General features: G+C 34.7%; 1 protein-coding gene across 3 annotated transcripts in view; it reads right to left on the minus strand.

Annotated features, from left to right (window-relative positions):
- Window positions 1-22,524, minus strand: part of VRK2 (VRK serine/threonine kinase 2) — a 97,018-nt gene that overhangs the window by 6,915 nt on the left and 67,579 nt on the right. For 2 of the 3 annotated variants that reach the window (XM_060026557.1, XM_060026556.2), the window contains exons 8-12: window positions 20,482-20,614; window positions 12,013-12,133; window positions 9,568-9,635; window positions 5,570-5,736; window positions 257-418 (exon numbers count right to left, since the gene is read on the minus strand). In XM_060026557.1, the coding sequence (XP_059882540.1) occupies window positions 257-418; window positions 5,570-5,736; window positions 9,568-9,635; window positions 12,013-12,133; window positions 20,482-20,614 (651 nt within the window). The remainder of the gene's footprint in view (window positions 1-256; window positions 419-5,569; window positions 5,737-9,567; window positions 9,636-12,012; window positions 12,134-20,481; window positions 20,615-22,524) is intronic. The other variant, XM_060026558.2, reaches the window with a different exon arrangement.

The following is a 22,524-nucleotide window of genomic DNA, read 5'->3' on the forward strand; positions in this document are numbered from 1 at the left end:
TTCAAGTGCACTTCGTTAGATTCTCGGGCTAAAGAAAGAAATCAGATCTGCACGCAAGTGTGCTCACTGTCATTCTGTTTCTATGATAACTGGTTTTGGCTGCTTTGATTTTATCCACTGGATAGGATATTTTCTGTCCTTTCTCATTTAACAAAACTGTACAACCTTGGCCCTCAGGAGAAAAATAAAAGTCTTTACTCCCAAAGGGCATATTCTAATATAATATTAAGGGAAACAACAACAAAACGCCTCTCACCTGTGCTGTTTCACTGTTGGACAACCCAGTCAGCTTCTCCTCCTCTTGCACTTTTCTCCACGTTGCACAGGACTCAGCACTTTTCTCACTGTGGCCTTTTTTTTCTAGTAACCTATTTTGCATCTGATTGACTTGCTTTGTTGCAGCCTTTCGTGAATCAACCTGTTGATACAGAGTAAGTAATAATATATAAGGAAAACGTCTGACACTTGTAAAAAAAAAAAAAAAATGCATTCATGTCCAGATTCTTGAAAATTTTATACTTGCCAAGCTTTGAAAAAAGGAAGAAATAAGGAGGAAACCAACAAATGGAAATTACAGAAAAGTACAGTAGTTGGCAAGATTCAGGCCTCTTCTCCTCAATAGGACAAGACCAATAAAAATTAGTGTCACTGTCATGCACTCTTTAGAAATTATCTCTATAGATAATTTGCTGACTGAAAACAGCATTTTTACAGAAAACTGTCACATATGAAAACTGCACATGAATTCATTATTAACCTTTGCTGGGAGTGGATCCAGGACATCTTTTTAGTTTAAATTCTTATTAATTAGAATCTTAGTTTTCTATCATTGAAGTGAGCCTAATTAATGTGAACATAATTAGGAGCTTATGGTGTTGCTTACTTTTTTATACAGGTAAGTTAACCTTTGAGCAGATGAATAACAGTCCATGTCATCTAATACTGTGTACCAGTATCAGAGGTTAAATTCTACAACAAGCTTGCTGTCTCTGAGGTTTCTTTTTCACACCATGCTGTTATCTGGGGGATGACTGACTCTCAATAACCTTGAAGTAGACACAGGGCAGATGCCACAATACAGTTGGAAGACTGAAAGCCACAGTGAAGATCCTTATGTGAAGTATTTGTTCAGCAGCTTCATGTTTACAGCAGCTGAAAGTGCCATCACCTGTTTTCATGGGTTAAATAGGGGGCAGAAGATAGGAACAGTACAAGGGGAAATAATGGAGTAGCCAGTGCCAAACTAGAGAATGAATTACATTGGCTGAGCAAGCAGAGCCTTAATTTGTAGTCTCTCAACTTTTAGCTTCTATTGCCAAGTGTGTTCACTCCTTCCCTTTAAAATATGCTGGTGTTTTGTGGCTAGGTTTAAGCTGTCACAACACCATTCTTTATTCATCCCTCCTCCTGGATTCCAGCTTGTCAAAGGATAGCAAAGCCATTGCTTCTCAGTAACCTGAAAATTGGAATTGCTTTCTGGTCACTCAGGGGTTCTTTATTTCTACCACTCAACTCTCCCCAACTCCTAGAAAAATTCATGTGTAACCACCTTCTGAGCCAGTTTTCCACTGAAGTTATCTTGGTAATAAATGCCCATCATACCACTTGTGTGAAACAGTGTTTCCCAAGGCTGCTGTACATAGTTCTATCTTAATAAAACACTGGCTTGGCAATCATTATGAGATGTGTTCTGTGACAGAAAGGATTAGTTGAGATACTGAGAATTTTAGTGCCTCCTATATGCTAGGCACCTTAGGTATAACAGTTTTTGGTCTGGGAGCCTCTGATGTACAAACAGAATTCGGTCTAATATATTCAGTCCTCTCTGAGGCCTCCTGGAAGAGACAGTGCCTCCTGGATTTGCTGTCAGTTGGCTGGATGGTTAAGTTGTGCTGCCATGAACACGTCTATATAATAAACAAAATGATATCCAATTTATGGAAAATTTCTATTTCTAGGGAAACTTTTAAAATGGTAAGAGTGAAGTGGGATCATGAAGTCTAACCCTTAATTGTGAACAGAGTAAAACTTTTTCTCAAAGATAAAAAAGTAAATATAGAAGACACTCTGGGTATCCCACATAATCAAACAGAAGGATACTATCCAAATGTGTGTCACTTTCCAGAAAGTGGCTATTCAAATAAGGTAATTTTTGTTTAACTCTTCATTGGCACGTCATACTGTTCTACAAAATAAGGAATACTTTTGGACTCCTAAAATTCAGTAAGCAACAATGTGCTTATTATTAAGAATTTATATTCTTTTTCTCATACAGAAAAGAAATATGAAGACAACTTTAATAGAATTATTTTGAGAATTAAAGCTCAAGTAAGAATTCTGTAAGCTTTTAAGTTCAATACAAAGATTACTACTACCAGTAATAATCTATTCACCCCTGGATCTGCTATACGAACCTCAGATTCCGGGTGAATGAAGAAACAAACTTTTTCTTGTCTGAAATTAGGATAGCTTGAACATTTTAACTATGACCTACAGCTACTCCTCTGCCTTAGTAAAGTGTTCAGGAAGGATGAGTGGCTCACTGTGCTCAGGTGTCTATAAAATTACAAAATGGATTCACGCATCAGAATAAGGAGGGAGATATTGGTAAACTGATGAAAGGATCCACTGCTGGCTCTTGAGGAAATGGCTTATTCAAGGGTTGAATTGAGGCCTCCTGTAATGCTGGTTTCTAGCTTGGCTTTAGCATTGTCATCCAGGAATTCTGGAGCTTTAGCTCACCTCAATAAGCATTCTTACTGAATATGGTTTCCTTCAGTGAATTTTGGACATTACATCCCAATGGATGGCATAAATAGACTGAGGTAGCCCTGATGGTAAGATTCTTCTAATATGACAATGCCAGAGCCTTCAGAACTACTAGAGAGTAATATCAGCTATACATAGTATCATTTTGATCAAGGCAAATGTCCCAAAAGATTTGCTTTTCAGGAAAAAATATCAACATCTCTACTACCTTGACAAAAAGTTCATTTCCAATTTAACTCCAGTAACAGTATTTGAGGACTTCAAGAAGAAGGTTCAGCTTATAGGGAACAGTTTATGATGCCTAGTAAAACCCAGTATTGGATAAATCCCTCTGGGTTTTTTTGCAAAAAGATGCTATAAGTTTGCTGAGATTCTTATGGTGATGTGCTATTTTATAATACCTAACCAAAACATATTTTTGTTATCACTACTAAATTTAAAAGGCACAAACCACTTATACTGAGGGAAATAACACTTAAAAAAGTAAACATTCATAACTTTCCTTTGAATACTGAATCATAGAAACGTTTTATTTATCTAACTATATATGTTTCCTGGTCCACTGACTTCTTTTTAAGTATCTTTATCCAAAAATTACAAGTCCAGAGTTCATTATTTATTTTGTTAAATAATTAGATCCATGTATAGAGTAACAAGAAATATCTTTAGCTACTAATGAGGGGATTCTGTCTAAAAAGAGAGAAATTTGGGGCCATGAGATTGATATTCATTCTGGACTTAAAAATGATTTTTGTTATGGAAGCAATCAACTGTGGAAACGATCCTTGATCATTTAGGAAAACTGAGTTCAGGACAGTTTACATTATCATACTGTGCTTTTGATCATTTTCAAGTTTGGTTTTTGCAGTATTTCAAAATCTGTCAACTTAATTTAAAAATAAAAAATTTAAGGTGTGGTCACATATGGTGAACCTATATAATTATCAAATATATTAGTGTACTCAAAATACTACAGAAATAAAGTCATTATTCAGTAAATATTGATCTGCTATAAAATATATCCCCGATTCATCTTAATGTCTGTGTACTGAGGCTGATCATATTGTTAACAGAAATTAGCTAAAGTCTTAAGAATGCATATTATTCTTAGTGTTTTCTTTTTACTCATAATCAAAGTGCTCTAATCAAAAGGGAAGAACAGAATATTTTTGATTGAGGCTCACTGGAAAAAAATGTTTTATGTTCTATCTCTGCATATAAAAATGGTTTCACCACAAACATCCTTTGAATTTGATGAAACTGAAAATTCTGGTGGGTAATAATTAGAATTTTATATCAGAGGATATAGCTATAAGTTTTTTAAATGGCTTCTTTTATATTTCAATTAAGTTTATGAAACTGAAAAACTACAAAAAAGGAAAAAATCTACTTAAATTAGTGTGGATTAAGTGCTGGCTGTTACTGCAAGGGAAATACTATGTCAAGGAAAATGGCTCTTTGTTTTGTTGCAAAAGTGGTAAAAACACAAAAGTCAATAAAACTGTTAAAATAAGTCTCAGTAATTACCAAGATCAAAATGCAGTGGCTTTTTATTAAACATGAACTTTTGTTCTGCCTTCTGCAATACGTAAATAGTGCTGACAATTGGTTTGTGAGGCACTTGCTACAATAAAATGTAATTGTATCATGAGAGAAAGGTGACAATCAGGAGATCATGAAAAAATTACATATTCTCACTGGTAGTTAATTAGCCATGCAAAACCTCCTCAAACAGATATTCTCTTCTATTAGGAATGATTACTATGCAGGCCTACAGATGTCAATACCACAGTCATTCAAATACTTCTTTCCCTACTAATTGAAGGTTGTAAAGCTCTGGTGCCAAGGTTTTGCTTCCAAAGAGCTAATTTATGACTAGAAGGATATTTTATGTCTTCAGTTGCAGCAGCTACAAAATTCAGCAAATCAGAACCATCTGTGCACTGATACTTGACTCACCATTCATCTAGCAGCCTATCAGTCACATTAGTTTGCATCCTGCATTCTTGGCTCATGAATACTTGTGATGATCCAAAGTTCACAAGAAATATTAAAAATGAATGACATCCTGACCCTACCTTAATGTACATGCATCAGGAAACAAAGCCCTCCATTTTTTTTTTTTTTTTTTTTTTGCACATGGGCAGCGTCAAGTCAGGATTAGACATTTAGTTGCCTGTCCAGTAATGTTGTTGATAGCAGTCTCAAGGCTTCTCCCACCTTCTTAAAAAATGTTTCAAGTTCTAATTCTTTTGTGTTGTTTCCAGTTCTAATTTTTTAAAAAAATGTTGCTGTGAGGGAGTCAGTTGGAAGATAAAGTGGAAGGTGTAACTTTAAAAAATAACTTTTTGCAAAAAAGAATTGTTTCTATAGATTGAAGAATCAGCACATACAAATATTCTGGTAAAATTTAAGAATATTATTACCACCACCAAATTATGGCCAAGAGTAAGCAAAAACAGAGGGACGACTAAAGAAAATCTGAAGAAAAGCAGCAAAAAAGGTTTCCATGAATAAAGCTGGATTCGCCTTTAATATCTTATCCTAGTCCTATCTCTGTAACATCAGTGACTGCTTTATTTCTTTAATAATACACAACAGGCCACAGATCCTACTATTTTTCTCTTGAAGACAACAAGTCAAAGGAACCTTCAGTAAAATTTCTCGGAGCTCAGGGGATATAAGAATTAGATATAAGTAAGAAACAGGACTGTCAGACTCATTTTGACACCTAAAACAACTTCATTTGGTACATAAGCTTCACAGAGGTCATCACTGGATTCCAGGGCCTGTTACTTACCTTTTGATTATTTGGAGTACGCACATTTAAGCTCTCTCCTTTAGGGGAAAATTCCAGTGGTCCTAAAGGTATTCCACTTGGGTTCAGAATTTTCTTGAGCATTTGATAGTTTGGCTTTTCATCATATGCTAAATTATGAGCACATACCAAATACTGGGCTATTTCACCTGTGAAGTATTAAATTTTTTTAATGTCATTCATAATGGGAAAAAATTTCAAAACTCCAATATTCTCAAAATCTCTGTTGTTTTTCTCTTACACAAGCAAGTGCACGCACACACATACACCCCCTGCAAAGAAACTAAGAATGAACAGTTCAACAGGAAAGTACTCTTTAAATGATATCCAAAAATGACTGAAATCTAGTGACCTACAGACTGGACAAGATGGGAGAAACTAGTGTGTTTTTTTTTTTAACATATCTTTGTTGATAATGTTTACAATTCACTCATCAAAAGAAGCAAATTTTTAAAATTATAGTTAGTGATTTTGATTTATAGGATGCAACTACTAAGAACTACATGAATAATAAGACAGAACCAGCCATACTTCACACTTTTTTTCTGAAATTTTAAAAATTCAGTTAAAAATACATTTTTTGAAGTTTTAAAAATTCAGTTAAAAATGTAAACAAACAAAAATACCAAACAAAAGCAAACAAAAAATACTATAAACGTCCTTACTTTAAAGGAAGAAATCATTGCAAATTGTAATTAAGGCTTTGATTTTGAGACTACAACAGTTCATTCAGAAATGACCTTGAATTCTACAGTTTTAGCCGTGACTGACTTTAGAATTTGCCGACCTCGCTCAAGTCCTGCATACCTAGCTAGCCCAGGGCAATCATGGCATAGCCTTTCTGATTTAGAGCACAAGGATGAGAAGTTGCCACCTTTCAATTTTTCTCTTCCCTAGAATGGTATAGTAACCTCCCCACAAAAGAAGTTATGAACTACAAACTTTGAAATACAGTACAAGTAGAGTCAGTAACCAAAAATTAGAAATATAGCCGCTTTACAACAAATGTAGTTTGCATTTTTGTTTCAGGTGGAGGTTCAATCTGAGATATAAGTGATAATACCATACACTGTTTAAAAACTGGCATATTTTCATTTGTTAACAGAGATGTTTATACTCCATAAACTAGTTTTTCAAGCCTTTCCTCTTCAAAAACTTATTACTGACCCAGACACAAGTACCTCTTACTTTCTCACTAAGTTGTTCATATCCTATGGTGGGGAAATTGGGGAAGCTTCGTGGCTTGTCAGAACTGACTTCCTAAATCTTTGCTCCCTTCCAGGCCTACCTCCTTTCAAGTGGGGAACTGCAGAGACACTGGGTTTCACTCCCTACAGGGAAAAATTCCAAAAGGAATAGTCATTCTCTCCGCCGCCCCCCCCCCCCCCCCCCCCCCCCCCCGGCACCAAGGAAAGTCAGAGAGTGACCATTTTACACTGTATTGTCCACAACTATTTTCCAGGAACATAAGGCTATTGCAGCTAAAATGAAAACTCTTGGCTCCAGAGTTTTTTTGGGTTTTTGGATACTGTGGCAATTCTGCAACCTTTTTCCTCTCTAATGTATAAGATGTCAAATTCTGTTATCTAGCACTCGCTCGACCAGATCTCTGTAACTAGGAAGTGCTGCAGCTTCATCACATTTATAACTCATGTTTCCAGAAGCCCTTTGTAGGGGCATCCAATTCTTGAAGAGATGATCCAAAAGAAAAAAGATTAACTTACATCCACTACCATTTTAATATGAATATTCTGTTGTTCTTTGTTCCTTTCAAGATTGGTAAGCCCAGTTTGGTATATATTACAATTCTATTAACCAGAATATCCCAAATGAATAAGAGAGCTGAATATGTTGGGGACACTTTTCACAAATCACTGTTAGAAGACAATGGAAGACTCCTGGCACTCCACCAGCTGATAGTAGCTGTGCTGCAAAGCCTTCATGGGTCTGGGGTTTGAAAAAATGAGGTCCCAGTGAGGTAGGAGAGGGAGAAAAAGAAAAGGGCCACCTCTGTTATGAATATATTATGATAAACCTGATGCTTAGATGATTGTGATATAGTACTGGTTTAAATGTTAGCCTTTCAAGATCTGGATTTATTATATTAAGTACACCTTTTAATTTACTAGCATATTTCCAGAGTTATAAAACAAATGCTTTGAGCAGTATGAAATTATGATATTCTTGAATCATCTGCTTTTTAAGCTAGTGAAATATTAAGTATCATTACTATCGTTTCAAGAGGTAGAAACTTTTGAAATTATTATTGATATTATTACACTGAATTGGACATGCATGTTGCAAACTTCTCAGCTGTTTTCATAAAATGTCTTAGTAATAAACCTTTTGTAAATCGGATTCTCATGCTAGCAATACCCACTCTCCTAAGCATAACCAACTAACTTGAGAGACCTTAATAATAAATAATAATATTTATTATAGTTAATATATATTATAGTTAATAATAAAGTTTCAACATTTTGTGCTTTAGAAATAGAAATCTGCATTTTATAAAAGAATAGTATAGACCCAAACAAATGGTTTGTACCGAAAAAGAGGAGCCTGGCACTCCTCCCACCATTTCTCGTACCACTCAAATATTATATTTAGCAACAGCAGTGTCCCAGAAATATACACTGGTCCATAAGCATTTATTGTGTACAATCCAGGGCACATGGGCTTTCTTTCCTAATCCTAAACTGAACAGTTACCTTTTGTGCATGAGAGACAAGAAAAGAGATACACAATTTAAAAAAATTTTTAACATCTCCTCATCTCTCTTTTTGCTGTCCTGTTGAGTAAAATGAAAGCTGTGTGACTTGGTAAAAATGCCAATAAGAATATTAGCCAGAAAGGAATACTGGCATATTGACTGAGTTCCTCAGTGCAGTTACATAAATGAAAAGTTTTCATCTTTCAACCCATACCCCAAAATGAGAATACTACTCTCCCGTTTGCCTCCCTCCATCAGAAGGAAAGAGACAACAGAGGGTGGGAAGCAGAAGACTCATACTCGGTAGACTTGTGGGATTTGGGAAATGGAGGTGGGAAAACAGAACTGGTCTGTTCATTTCCTAAGGAAATGAAAATTTTGGTTTCTGGTCAAAGAAGGGCTGTAAGTATAAGTTTAAGATGATTTAACTCTACTTTTGAACTCTCATGTGGAAACTGATACTATTTGACCTTATCTAGACACTCAGCGTACATATTTACTTTCATAAGTCAGCTAAAAGCTAACTTCGAAGTTGCCCGGTAGAAACAGAGATCAAGATTCACTCTGCCTATCGTCTTGGACAGAAAGCAAGCCGGACAGCAGAAGCAGGCTCTGCTCTGTGAGGCAGTCTAACTCGGTGGTTAACTCGGTGCTGAACAATGTGCCATGCAGCACTTGGGTAATTCTGAATTGCCTTACTATTTTTACTGATAGTACTACCAATTAAAGAATTCCGAAATGGTCTATACTAACATGAAAGAGAAACCTGTTCACTGAAATATACTCCGAATCCCAAGGTCATATGCCTTGCCAATCCAAAAATTTTTTTCTGGCTGTTGAGTAGGACTATAACCCAAGTCTAAACAGCATTCAAGTGTTTAATGGTTTGGTTTTTTAAATTATTAATTGAAACTTTCCTTAGATCAACTTTCTCTTCTTTCAGCAACACACATAGGAACAGAAACAGAAAGTCCACTCTGGAGATACCAGATACAGTTGACCATTAAACCTGTGCATGATTCCCCAAATATACATCTAAAAGAAAGCAATGCCATCAGCAGAGCCCAGAACGCTGCCTGCGTATATTCTTGCAGCATTCTTGTGTCCTGATGAAAAGGATCTAAACAATCTCTAGCAACGTATCTGTAACCCTGGAGAGTTTCTTCCCATCACTATGGGAATGGGACTGGCTGCAGCAAAAGCTACAAAACAAGAGTGACAAATGTGGTGAGCCGTAAATCGTATAGGAGAAGGCAGAAGTTATCACCTGACTTACAGCAACTGCTTCCGGAAGGAGCCCATTTAAGCACCGACTCAGGCAGCTCATCCAACAGACTAAAACAAAACAGAGTAACACACAGTGAATTTGTTTGCAATCCTGTGATTTACTGTTTTGATTAGAAAACAAAACTCTGTGGGTCACCAGTAATGTGACTTTCCATACTTTTTTTTTTCACCCACCTGTAATGGGTAAGAGGGTAAGTGGATGGGGGAGATCCCTCCAATCTCACTGATCGATTTTATATCAATCACCTAGAAACTAAATGTAGAACTACAGTATAAATGCTTTAATACAAGGTCTGTACATGGAGAAATGTAGAAGTAGGGATACATGATTTTTAAAAAAAAAAAACCTTAAGAAAAGAATACATAGAAAAATGTTATCTGGATTTTCAGGATATTTCTCCTCAGGTACTCAGCACTGCGGAGGGGCAAATTATTTAATATTTTATGTATATTGTTCTCAATTGGGCAGTTGCTTTATGCTATGCCATGATTAAACAGGTTAACAAGAAATATCCAAAAAACAAAACAAAAAACCCATTATTCTAACACTTTCCAGTGTTTTAGACTGAACAAGTACAAATCTCTTAAGTTGCTTCAGCCACAAATATATAAACATTCAACTAAAATTACTGATATGAATGTTTGATTCACAAACTCAGGCATAGGCAGAATTGCAACAATAAATGCACTGATCTAATATTACCCTATGTTAGGAAAATAAAGGGCATATGGGATACAGTATTATGGTTAAATATACAAGCCTGCCCTTATGGGGAAATTCAGCGTTATGCCTTCTCAGCAAGTTAAATAAATTACGATTATGTATTATATAAAAAGTTTGAACATGTCTTATATATACATAAGATATATATCTGTACGTATCTTAATTATACATATGTCTTAATTATAAACTTCATAATACAATATTAGCTTTATTGGTCAATAGGTTTATATTAGTAATCAGGTCAAAATGAATATATTAATATATGCAAGGGGCCCCAAAATACAAATGGAGATTATGTTTATTAGCATTATATTTTATTATTTATGTAATACCCTATTATATTCAAATATATACATGTAGGTATATTCATTAGAGACATATACAATGACGGCATCTATATATGCATATTGATAAAAGACTAAAATAATACTAGTAGGTCTTATTAAAAGAAAAACACATATAGGATCATTGGAATTAAAATGTTAGTCTTTTAAATAAACTATTTTATTCAAATTAGGTAAACTGAGGTAGAAAATTGGAAACCAAGCCTTTATATATGCCCGTTGCTGTCCTTTGACTTGACCCATATATTGAAAAATGTTAGTCACCTGAGGGTTATATGGACACATCAGTCACCGCAATAAGTAGCTGATTAGACAGATCTAATACTGACATATAAATGTGTTAGTTTTGGGAAAGGGACTAGGACGCTCAAGATTCCAAGTGGAGAAATATTTCATACAATATATGTCAGTATTTACCAATGTAATCTGCATTATTTTGTATATGCAGGCTAGCTTTCCTCTCTCTTAAGAACTGATGCCACACTGAATTAGAAAGACTGATTTCTATGGATCAGCTAGCTACCCCTTTTTAAACTTCTGTTGTGACTTGCCCTATTAAAATACAGCTGCTTTTTCCAATTGCGATATTGTATCTGTGGATAACTACTGTTGAGAATATCTTGGTGCATAATGAAAACCTGGCTATGCTGTGCTACATGCAATTGACTTTTTGTTAGGCCTGATCAGTGAGAAAAACAGTAAAATAGTAACCCACTCTATTCTCAGTCTAACCTAATTCTCACCCTAATAGAGTTTAGGTGATAAAAATTGAATGTGGAATATTAAAATGTTTATGTGGCTGCAAAATGATTTCTTACATAAACACCTCATATACAAATTCTGTTTGTTTCTTCCTTAAGAAACAAAACATACACTCCCCCCAATAACAGGATTAAAAACAATGCATGTTGCTCTCACTTGAAAAATATAAGCCCTGTTTGTCCCATTTCACTTTGTTGCTTTGCACAGTTAATATCAATCACACCAAGCTCACACTAACTCCATATACTTATACAATGCTAATCTGAAAATACTCTTCCTTGAAAATACCACCACCTAGAATCTAAGTTTTGGAAAACACCGTGTGAAGGAACAAATATTTCACTTTTTATTTTGTATTACAACTCTCATACATATGATCTCATAGGTGTTAGCTTAATGGATTTTATGTCTGTAAGCTGTTTGGGTTTTTTAAAATATTTTTCAAATTTAAGAAATTTGCTTTGGCTATCCTATTGAATGAATAGGTTGAATGAATGAATAGGTTAAATGGCAGTCTTCTCTGAGATATTAACTCGCTTTAATGTGTCCCTTCAGACCTGGTGCTGTACGTAACGGAATACTTGAAAATCCGTACTTTGTTTTAGCTGTCTGGACAGCCACAGGGTCCTCCAGGTTCTGCTCCCAGGGCAGTCTCCCACATAACCACCGCAGCAGGCAGTAGCCGAGGATTTCAAGGTCACTTCGTCTGGACAGGGCTATAGGAATAAGCATTAAGAGAGCAAGATGAGGGATAAGTCATTTTTGAGAAATAGAGAAATCACTGAATGAACTACCACTGATGAAATATGAAAAAGCCAAATGGGCGATGTGTTTTGTTTGTTCAGCTGGAGTAAAGCTTAAACGCCCAGGCGTTTGGCCCCGGTCCACAGAAAGGCAGTGACTTCTTGCTGTTGAAAGTAAGGGTCAGTTTCCTCACCTCCTCCAACTTCATCCTTCCTGAGTCTGGCCTGTCACATGAACTTGATCTCCATGGCCTCTGACATGATCCAGACAACCCATAACCTGGCACCGACACTTTCTCAAAGAGCCAAGCAGTAAAACAAAGAAAGAAATGTCTGCGGCTCAATTGCTAACACATGTTCCAGGAAGTCCATGGGGTCTGCATTGGTCATGCAGAGACCCTTCAAGTGCAGACTAAACACTGATGGCCTTTCCTGTTCCACTCAGACTAGCAGCACTGGAAATCGGAAAATATGACGAAACTGCCATCTAGTGTACACTATTAAAAAACGGGTCTTTCTTAAGATTTTTCAGTTAAATGAAAAAGCACAGGATACATACGCCTGCTGTTTTGGGTACACGGATCTAAAATTTCACAAATATTATTTTAGATATAAGCAGTGCTAAAGCGAACTTCTGATCAAATCTCCTGAATAAAAAATATAAAGGTAAAGAAATAATGTGCATGAGGGGTGGGGTGCAGGTGGTGGGAAGTAAATTTTAAAGCCAAAGAGAGGTTTCCATAATCTAAGATAAGATGGCTTTTCATAAAAATATACAGTAAAAGAACATTTTGAGGCCACTGTAAATATCATTTATATAAAACTACAGACTAGTGCCATAGACTAATTTCATGATAATTTTCTGTATTTTTTTTTTAAAGTAACTGATTTCAAAAGAAGGACAAAAATATCTAAGAAACATGTCAAATATAACAAATATTACTGAAATAATGATTAAAACATTAATAAAATCCCACAAAATAAACTCATTTTTATAACCATTCCAAACTGTTATAAAACAATAGCCTGGCTCACACTTCTACCATTACTTGAATGTTCATCTGTGTAGGGATGTAAAATCTCCTAAGTGCAATACACGGCTGTTAAACCCGCCGTAAACAGGTATCCTGGTTTTATTACCTTTCATTACATACATTCTGAAAAGTCACTCAGTAAACTTAGTTTACTTTAAAAAGTCATCTACAAAGAACAATGCTGCTAGCACATCATAACTACTTTTGGTCACCATACGTAAGTTACTATAAAACAGAAGACAAGATTAGCTCTTACACATACTCTGTCTTAACTGCTATTAGAGTACCGGATTTATTAAAGGCCCTTCAATCAAGCAGAATGCGACGGTCCCATGGGTACTGTTTACTTTCTGCACAAGCTTCAACAATGTCCTAATGCAAGACTTGGCTCCCCTATTAAAATAAAAACACAATCTCTACCACACTGCTTTGTAGTGATTTCTTCAGTAATAAATCTCCCATTAATAATGGAATGGTTCCATTTGTACAGATGTGTTCACAAATCCCTTTTCCATTATGGCTATTCCTGATTACCACCACTTAAAAAAATTCACATCCTCTAATTTTCAAAAAATTATATTCTGGCACCTGTTTGGACGACATAGGCTACACACAAGAGGCCCTCTGAGGAAAAACAATCAGAATTAAAATGGAATGAACCTTCCCAGCCACTTCCCCCAACCCCCCAACTGAGGGATTAATTGATATGAAGCTGTAAGTAATGACAAGTCATTTAGATTTCTGAAGCCAATCTTTCATAAACTGGTCTTCATTTGAAATAGCCCTTCGAGAGTTAACTTACTTCACTATCATAGTTCAGTTTTACCTAATTAAAATACAGCACCACATTTTTCAAACTTTTATTTTCTTTTACTGCATATATACATTAATAATTATTGTTAGGTAAATGTTTTACCACTCACTGTTTCCAATAAGTTCTGCAGACATACATGTAATGTTAAAAAAAAAAATTCTATAGTCACTCTTTCCCACCATTAAACAGAGAGATGAAAGGATTAAAAATGTTTCCAAGTACACACCTTTCCCTGAAATTCCCTCTCAGGGAAACAAACTGCAAAGTGTGATGTGTTTTTGAGAAGTTAAACTCTAACACTGTACAAGCGATTATGTCTTTTCTCCATCTACTACATACAGAAGAGTAATTTTAACACTGGTTAAATTAATTAAAATATTTTGGATGACAATATTAGCATCTATGAGTGGGTATGTAATTAACACAATGAACTGATCATATATCTTTAAGTTTAAATAAAGTACATCATCAAAATATAAATGATATGATAATGATAACTGTTGAATCTAGGAATTGAATATTTGGATATTTACTATATTATTCTACTATTTCCTGTATATTTGAAAACAATTCAATAAAATGCTGAAAATTTAAAAAAAGAATTGATCATAGTTGAGGAAGACTACTAATTAACATCTAACAATGAAAATATTTTTTAATTTGAAAGTTGAAACATATATTATGGATTATTTTGGTTCTGTATAATTTGTATTTCTGTATAATTTATTGTAATACATAAGGTTTTTCAGTTGCATTTGATAGTTAACATAATCATTAGCAGCATATTTTCATATAGATTTCCTAAAGTCACACTTTTACTTATGGTACTTCTGCTTAGAAATACAGGAAGATTTACCTATCAATTTTCTCTTGTCACTTTCTAAATATAATTTAGCATCTAATTTTTATTTCGCATATTAATATGGAACAATGTAAATGAATCTTTTCACTGAAAGCCTGTGGTGTTCTCAGTTGCTCAACATTTCTAAATGATAAAGTATTGCCAAGACTAACCAAAAAAAAAAAAGGCACAGGTGGGGTGGGACTTGAATTCGATTTCACTAGAAAGCAGATTCCAGAAACAGCTGACACTAGAATACATAATTAAAATAAAAACGATCAATGTGATTTATGAAGCTGCTACCGTGCCAGACACTCTACTGCTTTTATATCATCTTATTTAATCATCCTAACAATATGAGGTATCATTAACCCTGTTGACAAATAAGAAAATAGAGGCTCAGAGAGGTTAAATAACTTGCTCAGTATCACACAGCAAAAAGTCACAGAGCTCTGTATTGAAATCCAAATCTTTCAGAATCCAGAGCCAACACTCCACTCAATCTACCAATTACTTTGCCTCCATTGTTAGTTTTGCACCATTTAGACAACATAACATATACCCTTCTACAGTTAGGGAAGTATTTGAAGCAGGCATTTTAACTTAAAACACCAAAAGACATACTGACCAAAGACAGTTGTATTGGCAAGGAAGAAATAAGCAGCAGATCCTGAGGTCTAAGCTGTAACACTAACAAAATTTTTCATGCAACTATCCTTACATGACACTATTTCTGTAAAACTACTTCATTCTGATGAAGAAGAATGTTTAATTAAAACATTAATTTATAAAGTGTTAAACGGTCCTTCCAAGCTGAAATGAGAACAACAAAGAAATCACATTGGAGGACTGGTCCTTATTCTAATGACAAACTGGAGTAAAATTATCTGGGTGCAATTCACCAAATGGAATGAAAGAACTGGGAGAAAAAGAAAAGTATCAGTGTTAATCCCAAAATGGCTCTGATTATTTGCCTAAAGTGTTTCCTGTTGAGTTTTTTTCTTACATAGAGTAACATTATCAAGTAGGAAGAAATACAAGATTTGCTAGGAAATAATAAAGTGAACTAGAAAACTTTTGCCTTAAGCAGACAGGGTCTAAATGCTGAAAATACTGGCTTATATATTCAGAAATGACAATAAGAAAGCAGAAAACATCTGAGTAAGACGTTCACCTGAGAAGTGAATGGTGACTATCTGCAGAATAAATTTAAAGTTTATTCTTATTTTTCTAACTAGTAACCTATGTTATTCAGTAGTTTGTCAATTCAGATGTATAAAGAGCTAGGAAATTTTATGGTGGCCACAATTTACTGCAATTTCAAAAAGGATATTAGGAAAGTAGAATACAATGTGTCACATTTCAAATAAAATAATAAACCAGGTCGCTTTTATTTCTTCAGTACCTTTTAAATTCTAAGCCTCAGTTTTTTATGAAACACGTGTGAGGCTTAGGAAAAGTTATTCAACAGAGCAAAGGTATCTTACATTTGACCAATATGTATTCTTAACTCAACCAAATAGTTTAAGACCTATGCCAAGACTTTGAAAGTCATGTCTAAATGTCAAAATTGGGTTATGTCATACAGAAAGAATAGTGTCTTCATTAAAATTTATTTATACATCAACCAAAGACTATTTATAGCAGTGAAATTTACTTAAAAATAAAAATCAACATTGTGTTTTTCTGACTACTAATAGATTCAATAGAGCATATCAATAACTTGGTTTACCTTAATATCTTATAATTGAAAAATGGGTTCCCTTTTCTGAATTATTGTTTAAGAAGATAAATATTGTATAAACCATGTCATTTCCCCAAGTTTGGTAGCATGAAAACACATTCTCAGTTTATTTCACATACATTTTGTAAGCTGGAGTGCTAGATTAGAGTGAAATGAAGCCGTGCAAGAAATAACACAAGACTTGGATTTTATATGCTGTAGCAATTGGCAAAAATTTTTAAAAGTATGTAATATATTTCCTTCCTTGATACTGAACATATTATATAAACAAATGGACATTTAAAATGCAATTTAGATATCATATTTTATGGTCACCAATGATGTCAAATTAAAACAGGTATTATACACTCAGTGCACAAGTCTGAAGTATTTAAAAAAGCTCAGTATGTTAAATGCAGTATATCTCTAGAGAAATTAGGTATTGACTGCATGCCTCAGTGAGCAGAAAAATCTACAAAAATCTATACCACACATTGATCCAAATATTGCTTTTTAACATTACTAAGAATGTAACAAATTTTAAAACAGTATATTTGACACAGATATAATTCTCTGTAATTATCAGGCAACAAGCCCAAAATATGTCAATGTTTATACATGTTGGTTTTTATGAAGAATAAAAAATTAATAACAGATGAGATAAGCCCAAAATATATTACTCTAATTTTACACTAAATGAAGCACTTCAGCCTCTCAGAAAACACTTTTAGGTCATATATGAGAACTGAGTTTGGAAGAATAACTGCAATTTAAAAAATACAGATACATAGACGCACAACAGTTCAAGAATAGTTATCTACCCATTCATCCATCTGTCCATTCACCTCTATATATCTCTATTGATATTTTTTGGCTTATAACAGTACAAGCTACCCTCTTACACAGCTGAACTAGAAAATGCTTAGGTGAAACTGCTGACTGGCACCTTATACAAGCTCCTTCATTATAAAAACCCAACTAATCCACAGAAACATGAGAGTTAGCTTCTGTTTCTGAATAACCACCTCAAAGGTAGCGGAGACCAGATAGTTTGATCAGGTTAACAATATATCTGTTAAGTTGCTAATCCGTAAGTCACTTTTACATTGAAGGCTGAATATTTCCCAGGGCCTGATCGAGCACAGATAAACCTAAAACATAACAAATGCTTTGATAACGAGAGGTTATATTTCCTAGTGATAACTTGTTTTACTCTTTATGTTTTCCTTTGCATTATCTTCCTCAGTATTTATTTGAGCTTATAGCTGGACTGGTACAGAAAAGATTCTTCTGAGATTAAACTACATAGTGTGTACTGAAAGTAAACACATGAATATTTATGAATCTGACATTCTGCATTTACCTATAAGGATTTATGGCCTTGTTTAATTCTAGTTTCTAGATATGACTAAATGATTACTTCATTTCTAATAAAATCCTAAAGTGAAATGTTTTATTTTGGAAAATTAAATGTAAAACATGAAGAATGAATAGTATTCAAATATTTGAGGATACCAAACCTTTCTTTTTTTATGCTAGACTAAAACTGCATGTTAAAATTTCAGCAAATATATATATTTATGTGTGTATGTCTACATCTATGTATATATACATGTATGTGTATATACATGCATATATGTGTATATATACGCATATATATGTATACCTACATGTAAATACAGATATGGTGAAAAGTTTAGTGTACATTCTATTTTAAATGCATTAAGGGAATCTAATTTTTATAGAAATCTTGTGAAACCCATGATGAATACTCACTCCAGCTCATCACTTTCAAATACCAAAAATACGTAATGTAGGCTCTCCCCTGAGTAGTCTTCCCAAAGAGATAATATCTTTTCCCCATCATTCTCAGTTCAATCTTCTCTCCAAAGACCTAGCATTGTGAAATCTACCCAACTCATCAACATGTATTATTATTTAGGGAGCAAAAAACTTAAATGCACTATGGAATAAAATTTTGTTCAAATCTTTCATGAAGACGGCATAATGAAAATACTGCCCTAAACTATGGAATAACTAAGGAGGACTTCCAGAATTACCACAGTCCAAACACTGACCAGACCAACATACGACAACTCGACTTTCCCATTCCACAATCACAGTGGCTTCCTAAATGTTTTTTTTTCTTTTTGCGGTACGCGGGCCTCTCACTGTTGTGGCCTCTCCCGTTGCGGAGCACAGGCTCCGGACGCGCAGGCTCAGCGGCCATGGCTCACGGGCCCAGCCGCTCCGCGGCATGTGGGATCTTCCCGGACCGGGGCACGAACCCGTGTCTCCGGCATCGGCAGGCGGACTCTCAACCACTGCGCCACCAGGGAAGCCCCTAGATGTTTTTTTAATAGTCAGAATCTAATAGGATCAGTATTAGAGCTATGGGTTGAACTAAGTGGCCCAAGCATAAGTTAATATCATCATTGACATAATTGGACCAAAGCTTAAGAATCTGTATGATGAATTTCCAGTTACACCACTATCAAAAAGTACTCTCAGGTTTCTAAATATTCTTTCATACTAATATATCGGGCAAATCACTACTTTTCTAACCAAACTATCCTTGAAAAAAAAAATGTAGTGATTTCACTTATTTTGATAAGGAGTATAAAAGGTAATTTCTATTCCAGAAAATTTAACCTATGATTCTTCTTGAAAAGAAAAAGGTATACAACCGACACATTTGTTTTACTTTCTCATTGGCCTACATTAAACTACTGTGGGTTTTAATTGCTCTGGAAAATGATCAAGACCCTCTACATTACATGGTCAATGGTCCTTTTAATAGAAAAGGCAATAATATACAGTTGTTTGCACCAACTAAAACTCGTTAGAAAGTATCAGTTTAGGGTAACAGTTCAACAGCCATTAACAAGTGCTAATGTCTAACTGCCTTTTAGTGAAAATGTGATCCTTTCAAAGCAGTTTAAAAATTATTTGTATGGTTTAGCATATTTGAAAATACTTTTATAAACAAAGTTTATGAAGAATATAATTTTGAAAGACAAAGTTTTTCAATAATCACCATTTTTTTTTTTTTTTACTAGCATAACATTAGGATTGACTTTTTGTCTTGCTGACAGAGCAACTAAGAAAGTACAGTTGCATTGACCATATTGATTGTGAACAAAGCAACCATCAGTGGGACTCCACACCATATATTTTCAATATTGACCTCCTACTTCCTTCTCCATGGCTTTCTGGGTCGGCTATTGGATTTAGACTGCAGTGTAATAAACAGCTAAGGTTTAATTAATGGTAAATGAATACAAGACATAGGTTATGACTTTAACTAATTAGGGAATTGTTGAATTAAGTCTCCCTTGGAATGCAAGGCAGTATAATCAATGTCCAATAAAAGGACTATGTATGTAATTTACCTGCAAATGTGTTTCCAATACCATCAAAGTGAGTTTAAATAAGTAAGATATATGAAAGGCGACTAGGAGAGATTTCCACAAGTTAACACTTCATAGATTCAGAAAAGATTTCCTTATTGTTGAGATGGTATCTTCTAAAGCTCTGATAAGGGCACAATGAAAAACAGGAATAATTCTTCACATGTGTACCTGTACCAAATCTGTAATTGTCACTACAGCATAAAAATTCAGTTGCTGACCTCCAAGTTTAACCTAAACAAACTAGTACTTTCCTGTCCCAAATGAGCATCAAGTTTTGCTTACTTGACACCTTTTATTCCTTCTTCACTTGTCGAAGTCTGTATCTCCTCCCTCTGTTAGAATATTCATTGGCATACAGGAACTCACTACTTTTGATAAACATCTCACCAATGTTCTCATTCTTCAAGCTGACTATGCAAAGGTCATTTCATGGAGCCTTAAGGCTCTTTGTTCTAATTATTCCTCTGAAATAAAAATAAGAAAAAAAGAAACCTACCTACTCCCTTGTGAGCATCCAAGCTGGTAAACTCTATTGTCCCATTATGGCTTTTTCTAGGATTTTCTTGATACTGTTTGTGGTTCCCATTGGGACAATATCTGTAGGAAAGTCCATAATCTGCAAGATAAACCTGAAAGACATGAACAGACAAATGAATAATGTTTTTATCCTCTGAAAATATAACCTTTATAATTAAGTCTTAAGAAACTGATAGGTTAAGAGAGCCTCAGATCTACATTTGATTAAACCAAATGGTGCCTTAGGATAAAATATATACAACTGGGGGCCATAACAATGAACTTTCTAACTTAAATCCTGTCTTCATCATAGGCAAGTCTTGTTTCTGAGTTGACTTAGATTTTCAGTCTTTTTATTTTGCTCTTAAATTCCCTTCCCTCCAGGTGGGCATGTAGACGTCATAAACCACAATATGTCTTTTTATCTGTACAGCGTATGAGGCTCTGCCTTTTTTGTAACCCCTTCCTGTAAACAAAACTGTTTCCAGCAGGGAGGGGAGATGAGAGCAAACAATCTAAAAATCTTAACCTAATGTTACAGGAGTGTCCATTAACAAGAAGTATAAAAATAATGAACAGACTGTAAGAGGTAATGACCCTTAAAAAAAAAAACACCATCATGTTGTCCGTATTTAAGAATGGAACATCAATGCAGTACTTTTGGCCTTTCAGACGAATCCATATCATCACTGTTATCTGTAAGTCAGTCAGAATTGCAAGCTGGGTTTCCAAACAGAATATAGATTGTTAAAAGTCAGATAGCAATTCAAGTGAATTTTTCTCAGATTACTTTTGGAGAGACAGAAGGGAGGGGAGAAGTAGTTTTACAGATAGAACATACACCGAATCAGGAACAGTTACGAATAGACATTTATTCTGACATGTAGTCAGAATATTGTACTTCCCTGTTATATGTTACCATGCTCCTCCCCCCACCCCCTGGAAAAGAAAGCAGTTTCAACGTTTAAAATGTGTTGTTTCATGTGTGTTTCTTTAAAATTTAGAGAATAAGGCAACATTTCATGATGCAGCTTTAAGACAATAGAGTATTACAACTGGTATTTTAAAAGATATCTATTAAAAGAAAATTAAATTTTAGTTTAAGTTTTTGGTTTCAGGATAGCCTAAGTAGGAGATATTTTGAATTTCAAAATATAAACAGCACAGCTTCCTTCACTTGTTGGAGGACATAGCTTGCTGGAATGTCTGAAAACATGATATTTCAGTTTTGTCTCTCACTCACAGATGCTATTTCTCAAGATGGCCTCAGGAGTAACTGCCCAAAGTAATTACACTTCAGGATCAGATGCATAACTGGTTGCTTGCTTTCACTATTTATGATGCATTTTTATCTTTATTTATTTTGAAAACTAAATAGACTTCACTTTGCAAAGTAGATATCCTGAGAATGTACATATTGATAGCAAATGGAAACATATTTTAAATACACTACAACAGTTCCCTATTAAAAAAAACGATCAAGATGTTTTTCATGTAGATTAACCAAAAAAAAAAGACCTAAAATTTATGGATGTTTTATGGCTAAAATATGGATTATGCCTCATATGTATCGATACCAGAGAGCATGATAAGAGCTTAATGTTCATCGACCGATGAACAGATATCCTGTAGGAAGGTACCATTATCTCCATTTTACTTGTAAGCAAACTGTAGCTCAGTCAGTGACATTGTGACTTGTGTAGTAAAATGGGGCCAGAGTCTGACTCCAGAATCCTCATCTCAATCACAACGAAACTCAAAGGCACTAGACAAGTTAAACAGATAAGAAAGTACTCAAGACTACTGTAATAGGGAAGAGTGACTGATCTCAACTCCACTGAAACAAAAGTTGGGATAGTTTTTAAGAGGTGAGGCTGAGCTAGTGAAGAGTACTGGAGAACACTGAGGGGATACAGGTCAACATGACTGGGTTATCTACGTTTGCTAATTGGTGCTTAGGCTCCTATCCCCACCTCAAAGACTGTAGAGATAGGAGAACACTTTTTAATAAAGATTACATTTT

The sequence above is a fragment of the Delphinus delphis genome, chromosome 12 (genome assembly GCF_949987515.2).
Source record: "Delphinus delphis chromosome 12, mDelDel1.2, whole genome shotgun sequence".
Classification (NCBI taxonomy): Eukaryota; Metazoa; Chordata; class Mammalia; order Artiodactyla; family Delphinidae; genus Delphinus; species Delphinus delphis.